At 33.3% G+C, this 12,414-nt stretch overlaps 1 protein-coding gene across 1 annotated transcript; it reads right to left on the bottom strand.

Annotated features, from left to right (window-relative positions):
• Positions 1 to 1,877: 1,877 nt before the first annotated feature.
• On the bottom strand, positions 1,878 to 4,087 carry LOC128191299 (uncharacterized). The gene is made up of 3 exons (XM_052863380.1): positions 3,484 to 4,087; positions 2,918 to 3,255; positions 1,878 to 1,883 (listed from the first exon to the last, which is right to left on the bottom strand). Exons 1-3 carry the CDS (start codon positions 4,085 to 4,087, stop codon positions 1,878 to 1,880), a joined length of 948 nt encoding a protein of 315 aa, XP_052719340.1.
• Positions 4,088 to 12,414: the final 8,327 nt, after the last annotated feature.

Raw genomic sequence — 12,414 nt, 5'->3', positions numbered from 1 at the left:
ACAGCAATTATCTTCTCAAAATCATTGAATAACTATTTGATTATTTTACTTGTTTTTACAATAATTATTGTCTCAATATTAGAATTAAGGTATGACCACGAATGGGCTAAAATTGTAACAATTATTGTCTCATCATTAATTTTTCTCCATAAATTACCTTGTACCAAGGTCTGCATCGAAGCGTAGGGTGGACTTTTTAAAGTACCGCCACTATGTCGGATTTCTTTAACTTTCTCGCGGGTCGGCTTGGTTTTTTTGATGTAATAAAACAATTTTATAAATAAAACTTCTTTTTTTTTTACAGTATCATCGTTCTGGCAATGGGATATGTTGTACTGTTCGAAGTCCATTTTTAAACTCTTAATCAATAAATTTGAATATTGCGGGAGAATACTCCACAAGGCAAGAAGTTAAAAAAAATGTAAATATAAGCATTAAATCATGATTTTTTTAAGTATACACTCTCATAACTGCAGCGGTGTATGCATACAAATTTTCATAATTTCTCAATTTGTATGCACACACCGCTGCAGTTATGAGAGTGTATACTTAAAAAAATCATGATTCAATGCTATAATATTAATATGTAAACGGTGTGACCGTTGGACCGAGCGCAGATTTAACACAGTGGAGTTTGATTTTTATAGAATTAAATTTATTTGAAACGTACACAGTAGGATCCGCCTGGTTGCCTACTCAAATCATTCGTCAAAGTTAAACTAAACGTCGCGTGCTCAGTCTACATTATGACGTCATATTTCAGACGTAAAACGTTCAAGTTTTGTCTTCGGAAATAGCCGAAGAGTTACGTGATTCCGAATTTTTTCAATTTCTTCTTTCATTGCTCATCAATTTAATTCATATGAATGCCAATGTAATAAAATTGAATACTTTATTCAGTATCAAAAAGATCAGTTCCTTGACGTTAATGTTTTTATTTTCCATCTGATAATTTGATAAGACATACATAGAACAAGTCGTATTTCTTGATTGAAGCGCTATTGAAACTTATCTGGTTTCCTTTTTAATTTCTTTTAATTCAAATTACCTTCTATTGAAACATTGGAACTTATTTAATCGAGTTTAAGGACAATAAACATCGACAAGTACCAGCGCTAGTCAATCAATGATCGAACTAACTTTTTATAAACAAAATGGCTGCCAAGATGGCGGCGCCCAGGGCTGGAAGAATTTTTTTTTGGCCTTAGTACCCCTGATTCAACTTTCATTTTTCACTGATTTTCGTATATATACGTGTTACCATTAATCCTCGCTTCGCGAGGCGGGCTTCGCCCGCCTCTCGCTGCGCTCGGTATAACGATTTTTGGAGATCATTCCATGTTTAGCGTACACTAGTGACGTCATAATGAAAAATGACGTCATTTGTGGTGCCTGTAGAATTTAGCCAGTGTCGAACTTAGTACAATGCACCACATCAAAAAACAAAACTAAGACGTCGAAAATATGATAAATTTTGCGGCCAAATACGGCTAATAACGTCCCTTGTTCTTTGTCGGACTAATTCGGGGAAGGAAATGACGTCATATGTCAGCAAAAGTTCAGATAGGTGCAAATTTTTTACGTAGGCTTATGTGTTATTTACTTTAATGTTTTTAGAGGGATTTTTTTATTGTTAAATGAAAATAATGTATGCGATTTAGCGGTAAGAATTTTCCATTGAAACGCTTCCTGTTCCACTATGTTGCTATGCACTGCAAAGCATCACTGGGATAGTAGAACGTTTTCACGCGGGTCCACAAAATTTTCTTTGAACAATGTGCAGATTTCAACTCGAATTTCCTCCGTTCGTACACGTTGACTATGGAGCTCGTTACGCGAGCGGCGCCTCGCTGCGCTCGCTATTAATAATCTATCTTTTACGTCTGTAAAAAATAAATGTACAAAGTAATCAACATTACATATTCACAAATCGTCTAGTATTTCTGTCGATTTCAACAGAAAAAAAACAGAAAAAAAACAAAACACAAAAAACTTTAAAACAACAACAACATTGCTAGGTTCCATACGGATGCTACTATAATCGAGAGACTTAACAATTGAAACAAAAATTCCTTTTAAAGGAATGGTCGGCATGTAATATAATTGGTCAGTTCTGTTCATTTAATACAAAAACATTACGCAACTAGCAATACTACTTTAAACACCACATGGTTAATAAGATATACAACACTGTTTATAGTTGATTTCCGATATAGCAAGACATGAATAAGCTTGACTTTTAGTACGCAAATGATAAGAAAAAGGTGATTTGATTTATTTTGTATATAATTGGTTAAATATTTAACTTGCAAGGTAAACAGATAAGAGTTACGTTTTTAGTAACCAACGTGTAATTAAAAATTTAATGAGATTGTCATTAAATAGTAAATAAAGTAGTACAGGGCGCAATGCGTGCGCAAATAGTATAATTTGCCAGGCGCCTCATATGGACACATATCGGCCGAAGCGGAGGACAAAAAATTAATAATATTATTTCAATTCACTCATATCAAGTTCACAATAGCTATTGTTAAAATGTTTGATATTCTTTTTTCTCCATAAATTTGATAAATCTTTTTATTTCCGTGACGGCTAATAACTGAGCATAAAGTTTTTTCCCCTGTTCTACGGTGAGTCGTTCCGTTAAATTATCCTTAAGATTTTTGGCAGTTATTGGTTTGTCCTTCAGTCTAAGTTTCTCCCAAATTTTTTCATTCAGCTCTGGGGAACTTAAAATGGCATTCTCCAAAGCGCCATTGCTCCATATAAAAGTGTTTTCTTTTAACTCCAACAACTTTGCTGCTTTCAACGAATCGCCATCGGCAATAAACGAAGACAAACTTTTTCGATCTTTAATGAATCTACCAAATTTTTTTTTATTAGTTTTATCAAGTATTCTCGAAAACCCTGTAATCACTTTACACGGGACATTTAACATTTTGACAATTTCACAATGGACAATTGTGTCAAGGTCCATTAAACACAAGCATGTTAGATGAATATGCTCGCAGAAATTCCGTACCCTTTGGATATTTTGGCAACCGTTAACAGAAACAACTTGATATGTCGTTATGTCCCTTTTGAATTCTCCTATCTTTCTCCCTATGTTTCCATGATGCTTTTTTTTGTACTCGGTAAAAATACCTTGCACTACTTCTCTGTCGGTTACTCCTTCTACCAATAAAACTTTGGTTGCGAACAACACACTTCGGATTATTTCAATGTCGGACAAGTTTGAAAGTTCCGAACTTCTGACTTTTAAAAGAGAACAACTGCTATCAATTCTTCTATTTCGTCGAATTTTTTCAATGTTGGACAACAAGCTTTGCATTTTTTCCATGTGCACTATTGAGAGGTCTGGACAACTCCAAACTCTTTCAACAGAACAAGTGTAAAAATCTGTTACACGTATTTGTTTTCTTTTAAACAACAAACTTCGGTTCCATGGATCAATGCCAGATACTTTTGAAAGATTTGGGCAACTCCTTACTTTTTTTAGTGAACAATTGTTTAAATCGTCTTTTCTTTTCTGTCGAAAAAAAACGTGCGTGTTGTTGAAGGTAACATTGTCAATAAAAATGGGACTATGTGTCACAACAATAATTGTTTTGTTATATGCTGCTCTGCACAACACTGTCTTTAACCGTTCAATCATTTGAGGGTGCATTCCTCGATCAGGCTCCTCCAGACAAAGAGTTTTGATGTTCTTGTGCGCCAAGAGCAAACACGTCAGTTTGGCTTCTATTATTCCTTCAGATGTCTTTAACAAATGAAATTTTAATTCGTCTTTTTGAACATATATATGTTCATTGTTTTGTGTAAAGGTAAATACGTCGGGGTATGTTATGAATTCAAAAATTTCTTTCTCATACTCTTCGTCAAATTTCTTTGTCTTTAACAATGTTGATATAACTTCAGCCCTTTCACAAGCCTCTATATAGTTGCGTTCATTTTTTATTCTTTCACTTTTGGACCATTGTGCAATTCCAATTCCTCTCAGGGGAAAAGTAGCTATAAATTGGTTTTCGATATCTTTCCAGCTTGGTTTATTTTGAGAAAAACGTGTAACTTTTTTTGTCTTTATCATTTTGAGAAGATAGTTAATGTTTTCATCAGTTTGGCTTGTTTCATCTGTTTCTTTTCCTAAGAGTTTCCTAAATACTTTCTTTTCCGTGTCGCCCAGAACATCAGTGTAGAAATGAGCTCTGTTCTTGGACGACTTAAAACGAAAAAAGGTTTCATTTTCCTTGTCATTTACCTTGTCGTAAATGAAAAATTTATACACCGTTGGCGAATGATAATGATTCGGGTGGGGCTCAGCGATGATTCCAGAAATAATTTCATCATCAAACTTACAGAATGCATATGCAACTGAATCTTCAAGAAAAAGGCTTGTTTTTGACAAATTTATTTCGTCAGTCATGCATCGTCGTATCAATTCTATGATGGTACTTTTCCCACAGAAATTAGCTCCTACGAAAACATTTAGAGAATTACAGCCATCTCTCTCTTCTTTGTTTGCATCTAAATGAATGACAGTCTCGTCTTTGAAATGGACAAAATTTTTCAAAGTAATTGTTTTTAGCATCTGAAAAAGTAAATAAGTGAGCATTCTTTAAAATCGAACAGAATCTTTGCTACGAAGAAAAATACTATTTGTCAAAATTAATGATTTGTGAACAGACGATGTGACAAAATTACAGCTAACATGAAAATACGAAAGCCGAGAAGGATCATTCGAGATTCGAGATTCGAAATACGAGATTCGATATACGAGATTCGAGATTCGAAATTCGAGATTCAATATCTAAATTAACCAATCAAATCATGAATCTGAAACCTGTATCCTAGCAACATCAAACTGTTCTAAATAAAGATCATTCGTACATGCTTTTTCCTACAAATAAATGTCTTAATAGCTCTTATATAGTGGTTATAAAATGGTTAAATTAACATTGATGAATTAACCCCACACAGTATAAACAATTAAATTAGAAATAACACTGTTGGCTTTGCGAATCTAAGTGGTTTTGTTTGCCCTGTATGTATTTCCCCCCGAACAATTTTAACCCGAAGTGTATTCGCCCCAACTGTGTAAAAATCGGCTCGCGAAGAAAGATCTGTTTAATCTAAATGTTTTAGCTATGAAACGAAACTCAAAAAAATAATCGACATGTCAAAATATAGGTTATGATAAAGTTTTAAACCATAGAAGATATAATGATTTACAACCTCAAAGACAAAAATCCAGATAAGAATAGTGTATTGTAGGGTATGGCAATGCCAGTGTCGATATGAGAGAGAGAGAGAGAGAGAGAGAGAGAGAGAGAGAGAGAGAGAGAGACAGACGGACGGACGGACGGACGGACAGACAGACAGACACAGAGAGAGTTTTGTAGTGTCAAATACAGTTTGATTTAGAATTTGAAATTGATTTGATTTGTTACAAGCATATATAGACAATAATTAAGCCTCTAAAACGAGAAAAGAGAGGAGGTAGCTTGGGTAGGGCAGACCAACTAGCAAGCTTTAATTTTAACGGTGTTAGCGCACCTGTGATTTACATCGACACTCTCTCTCTCTCTCTCACTCTCTCTCTCATCACCTAGCATTTCCTTTTCTGTGAGGGGGCTTGGGGTATTTGTGATGTCTTACATTAGCTAGCGAAAATGATAAAAAAAACCATGAAATTTTCTTTAAATTGTGTGCGGATGTTATACGCCAATAATCTGTTTTCAGTATATACATTTCAAGAGGGGGGTGGGGCGGCTATATAGTCCTAATTAATTTGTCAGTTAATCTGTCCCCACTTTCTTTTCTCTTCGTTTTCCAGGGTTTTTTTTATTTGGCTCGGCAAAACTTTCTGTGTAGCTCCATAACGATGCACTGTAGATAAATTATGAGTAGTTTTACTTTTGATAAACAGGTACATATCCGTACTTGATTTTTAATTTGACCCTTATAATCGGGTTTAATATTCCAATAATTATAGGGTAGGAAAGAGTAGACGGGACTTTTTTGCGCATATCCTACTGTACCATTCATTCAACACAGGTATTAGCACTCATCGAGTTCGACTTGCTTTCCTTTTCTTTCATCCACTGGATTTAAAGCTATTAATTTTTGAAAATATTTTGAATTTATGGCCTGATTATATATAAATTAGAGCTGCGCTGGTGCATATATTTACCCAAATGGACCAAAATATAACCAAATGAATCTAAAAGTTTTGACAAAATTAGTTTTAAACGTACGACTCTTTTTTTCAATTCTAATCGGGTATGTCCTTTAGAAAAATCTTGAACCACACACATTTTAGCAAATAAAACGACAATTGTTTCATTTTTTTATGGGGAGGGAGGTGGTGCCGGTAAAGGACATGTATTGTTTGTGGCAGTTGTGATATACTCTCATTTGTTATAATAGGTAATACTACATATTGATATAAAATGAAAGTTTCCAATAACACTGTACATAGCTTCTATCACGCATTTTGACCCGTGCGATAGTTTAAAACAATTTTCAAAGCATTTGATGTAATTCAACCGATCATTTTGAAATTTAATTTTCTGGATCCCCGCCCGATACGTCCGCCTTCTTGTATATTAGAATTACATGTACGTTGACCATATGTGCACATTAACTTAATCGGCTGTTATGGGACGATAACATTTTTTATCAATGTTTTTGCAGGATATGTAACAAATAACAGCCTATTTGTGGGTTTTTGCACTGATTATTTGAGATAATTTGCCGCCATCTTTTATGCATTCCACACACCACTCACAGTTTCTTTATTTGGTGTTCTGTGTGTATGGCGACAAATTGGTAAATTTGCACCACTCACCCCTTGTAGCTTCATCCTGATTACATTTTATCTGGCTAAGTGTAATGTATTAAATGCACACATTAAATACATACATCTTTGTTTGCAGTGCTTATTTACATCTTTAGAGATTTACTTACAAAAAAAGTAAACATTTGTATGACTTATATGTAATTATTGTCAATTTTGGTGCGGTGGGGGGTAGGGGGGTAGGAAACTACAGAGAAACTTAACTTGGCTGTGAAACATATGCTTTTATTCTTTCTTGTTGATATATCAATGAATGAATTATAACAAAATATATGTACAACAATTAATTTTGAAATATTCATGCACAATCAAATAAAGGGTTTTACTGTTCTCTGCACAAGAAATCGGCAATGTGAACAAATTGGCACCCTATCATCCCTACCTTTAATTGTAGAGAGTAGGTATCCTTCTATATTGAAAACAATTCCAAAAGTAAGACTCATAATAAGTTGTTTACTGAGGAAAAGGAAAAAAAATTGTATTTATTAATAATTCCGTATGATGTGATAATATCTCAATGATTTGTTTATAATCATAGTACTAGTGTATCACTGTATGCATGCATAAAACGATAAGATATGCTTATATTTATTAGTGAAACAGGACAGATTATTTATATTTAGATTATTTAGATACATGTACTAATCTTCATGCGGGGATCTAGAAAGGAGGGGGTCAGGGGATCTGGACCCCCTCCTCGGGAAAATTGGAGCTTATTAAATTTACATAGTAAATTTTTTTTAAATTGGCCTAGGACCCCCTACACAAAAAATTAGCTACGCTTATGAAGTTCTCTACCATAACCGCATTTTTACACAAAAGGGGTGAATAAACCCGGGTTTTAAACTATTACTGGTGGTGAAATACCTTAGGGTTCAAACGCATCAGGTGGAAATGCACCAGGCCAAACAAAATCACTTAGATCCGCGAAGCACACTGCATTATTACTAGTCTACTTAGATATTCTGTGTAAAAGTAAATACAAATAATTATTTAGTTAGGTAGGGAGAAGTGAACATAGCATTTATTTGTATATAAGAGCATGTACGTATGATTTTTATTTAGAACAGTTTGATGTCGCTAGGATACATATTTTCAGATCCTTGATTTGATTGGTTAATTTAGATATTGAATCTCGAATTTCGAATCTCGAATCTCGTATTTCGAATCTCGTATTTCGAATCTCGAATGATCCTTCTCGGCTTTCGTATGTGAAAACAACTTATTCAAGACAAATTGATCGTCATTGTAATGGAAGTTGACTTCGCCAAATGTAATGTAAGATGTACCTTACTCACTGAAAGAATCCCCTACTTTACAGGTAGGAAATAAAACATATAATGCACGTTATTCATCAGAATTAAATTTCCTTGGGGGGGGGGGGGGGATAAAGAATTTAAGTGGACATCTCAAAGGGTCTTGCTTCTATTGAATAGAATGAATGATCAGAATGAAAAACATTTAAAAGACAGTGTTCTGATCTTAACTTATCGAATAAATATTAAGTCCAAGATCAATGCACAATCATTCTTTATTCAACAAGCACTGTATGCGTGTAGCTAAAGAAAATTTAAGCAAAGGAGGATACAGAACCAGGAGAGGGATTCTACACAGAAGTTTTTTTTATCCTAAAATTTATCAAAGAAATATGATTCAAATACACTGCTAGATACCCATTAAGTACATGCAGTTTATTGGTTTGAGTAAGATTTTGCCAAGGTAAGAGAAATCTTGATTAATAGTTGGATTTCAAAAAGACCTGCTTTATAGTAAAGAAAAGGAAAGGAAATATATACAGTTCGGACAATAGTAAAATTGACCTTTCACATAGAAATTACTGCTTTAAGGTCATTACATACCATTTATTTAATAACACCCTTGTGGTGAAGTATGATCAAGATTGGGGTAATGGCATAGAATCTACGGTCCAGACAAATGTTTTTGCGTTTGAAGTGTTCTAAGATCTTTTTCCTAGACCTTGAAATTTGGTTAAAGGTCAATTCACACCCATTACCCAGTAGGCACTGTTTTTGGTAAATCATTAGCCATATAAGGGCCCTAGGTACCCTTTTTAAGAGTAATCTTTGTTCAGAACACCTGATATTATTGTTAATTTAAATCTAATGATGTCATACATTGAATGATACTGTGTTGTTTATGTGCAATGTATAGCGGATGCAAATAAACATTGCAAATGATATGAACCAACAGCTACTACTGTTTTTTCTGATAATTACATTTCTTTTAGAAAGCAAGGGACAGTTTAGGATAAAAAAAAATCAATGTCAATTTTGTGAAATTAAGATTTAATGGTTTGTGTGAAATGCTAAAATTCAAAATATGAGTTTATGATAACAATAGGTTAGAATAATGAATACTATTTAATTTGGTAAAAATAATACATGCATTAGTTAAGGGCTATTTTTATATGACTGGTTTTAGCTTTTTTGCTTGTCATTACCTCCTAAACAATGAATTCTCTAAAAGTCAAATATTGTCACCATATATAAATCCATGTTGAGACGTAGCTTTGGGATAATTATAATAATTCAAACCCAATTCGTGTCAAGCATTTCTTTCTAGTTTTTGGTTTTGTTTTGCTAACGTATCTGTAAGAAAAAAATATCTATCTTACTGTTTACATAACGTTAGTAAGTGCCATAACAAATTATAAAATGTCGTTTTCAGTGCCGTAGTGACCAATATTTAAATGAATAATCATAATGAAACATTGTTTGGAAGACGTTTTAAACACAGGAATAAAACCGTTGCAGCTATTTTACTTTTTTACAGGAAGTATGAAATAAATGTTGGTACATGTATATAAAAATGTAAACGAGTTATTTTGTTTAAAAAGGTAAATAAGTACCACTTGTCATTTCAAAATAGATTGAAATCAAATGATTTGTTAAGATTTTCCAGAAATTTGATCAAATTATGAAAAAAAAAATTATTAAAAATTTTTTTTTACAAGAATTGTCCGGACAGTCAATTGTTTTAAGGCTGTTTAATAAATTGAACGGTCGACAAATTACCAATTTCAGAAATGATTTTATTTCGGTAGATATAATGTAAAGATGATTTTTAATGTCAACATTTCCTATTTATTTATACAGAGTTTTTCTTCTCAAAAAAATTAATATAATACAAATATGGCCACAACCATTCAACCCTCTTAAAAATTGACTTTCTGCAAACGTTCAACCTTTTTGAAAAGTCAAAATTGGCACATGTAAAATAGCTAAATGATAATTAAATTCTTAAATCGGGTTTGTGATGCCACTCCAGAAAACGACAAAATTTGATTCAGTGATTTGTCTATCCGAATGAGAACATGTTATTTTTGGATCGGACTGTTTTCAAATTATATCACAATACGTGTATCTTTCTGTAAAGTTTAAGACAAATGCGCTCAGTCCAAGATTCAACACTTTTAAATTCAATTGGGAACATTATTTAACAGAGTTAAAAAGAAAAAACCCCAAAACAAAATGGATACATTATGCTTTAGAAGTCACAGTTTTGGGTAGCGCTGTTCGTCGAAGCGAGGAAACAAACTGAACACGTAGCTCTGCGTACAGTCGATGACAGTGTCATTGTAATATTAATAAAATGAATTGATCAATGGATGTAAAAAAAGCTCTTAGAACAATACAATATGTTACAATAAAAAACTACATGCAGCAAAAGTTATAAAAGTTTTAGTTGATTGAATATGATGACATATCATTAAGTGACGTCGAAAAGACAGGAATAAAACCATTGCAGTCACCATACGTTTTCCAAAGTAAAAATTACATGGTTATATAAAGAAAATTCTACAAAATATGTTTGATTGAATGTTCATGTATATAGCACTTGTATTTACAAAAAAAACCTTTTGTTGAAATCAAATTATTTGTATGTGGTTTTTAAAAAAACAAACATAGAACTTATTTGAAAAATCATTTGTTGTAAATAATGTTTTCTCTGCAAAGGGGTATAAGTTTTCATACTGGAAAAATGGCAATAACAAACAGAAAAAAACAGTACTAAATGTTTAATATTACACCTAAAACAACACGTTACAGCTTATTTACTGTCTCTTGATTTATGCCAAAATAATCCGACTTAACTCGATATGAGTTAAGTCATGTTATGGAAATGAACATAATTTATTTATTTTAATAAAGTGGTGTAAATTATCACATGTGGTCATGCTGTTTTGAAAATAAAATACGTAATTAAGCTTTAATGAACGTTTGAAGTTGGAGAAATCGTATTTACTGGAGGCTGACATGATGTAGAACTCTTTTGTATTAAAAACCAAAAAAATTAATTATTTTGACGTCACACCATCTATTCCGGTTTGGTTTACATATACTATTGAATGTACACAGTGCTCTGAATATAATTAACGCTGGTTTATACCTTTCTGTTACTCAAATAATCGACTAAACAAAATTGATAATGTTTGAGTTCAAACGTCAATCTAAAGAATAAATACATGTATCATTGTATGCATAAATATATGCATTTTTATAAGTAAATGACAGCTGTTAATCTGCTATCATTCAAAGTTGAAAACGACCTCGATTAAATTTTTTATTCCAAGTCAAGTTCTTCGCTAACTGAATAAATGTTATAATTGTAATCGGGATGTTTAAAATTCATTCTTTAAAGTCGGAATTACCATGTTGAAATTTCTCTGATACTTGGCATCTGTTGACAATTTCCACATTTACGCGGATATTTCTCCGACACTAACCTCCGCTTTTAGATTTCAACGAACATGCTCCATTTGACGTTAGTTTGTAGCAAAGGTAAAAGAACGGTCTCAAATCAATATTGTTTCAAATTTTCCAGAACTTGTCATTTAGAGCGAATATCATGATGTTATTTTGATAAGACAAACCGGAATAGATGGTGTGACGTCATAGATTAAAGTTCAATGGCAGCCCCATGGCGGCGGGAAATTTAAATTAAGCGATCGATTTTCTTGATTTATTCATTGTTCCGGGGTTTTTAATGAAAATAAAACGATTTACAATTATAGTAGATGATAATTAATTGATTTATTGTACAACATATTTTTAGTCTCCTTCCCCTTTAACTATTTCACTAATATATACATCGAAAGAAAGATAACTCCTCAATATGAGGTTCTCGTAACTTTTCGCACGGCCCCTTTTGGGTACCTTATATTACGCATGCGCAGTAGTGTATCGACCTTTCTCAGCTTCAACCTGGAAAAAATTCAAGTTGTTCATCACGACTGACTTAATCGCTCAATTAATCATCGGTGGATAGTAATCGGTTAATCTTGTGTAATTCAATCAATTGTCCAAGTTGCGAAAATGTTGAGGTCTAAAAGAAAGAGCAAGTCACTCTACGCCAGGCCAAAGGCACATCCGGCTGTCTGGGCCCTCAATCCGGCAACCACATCCACCCAAACCCAAGCAGGCCCGAGCAGGCCCACGCAGGCAGCGGTTCAGTTTGTGTCCACTCAACCTCAAAATCAAGAGCTACCAGTCGATGATCCCACAACCAGTGAGCACACTGCAGTACCACCACCTACC

The sequence above is a fragment of the Crassostrea angulata genome, chromosome 7, assembly GCF_025612915.1.
Source record: "Crassostrea angulata isolate pt1a10 chromosome 7, ASM2561291v2, whole genome shotgun sequence".
Lineage (NCBI taxonomy): Eukaryota > Metazoa > Mollusca > Bivalvia > Ostreida > Ostreidae > Magallana > Magallana angulata.
This window is presented reverse-complemented; position numbering and strand designations above follow the sequence as displayed.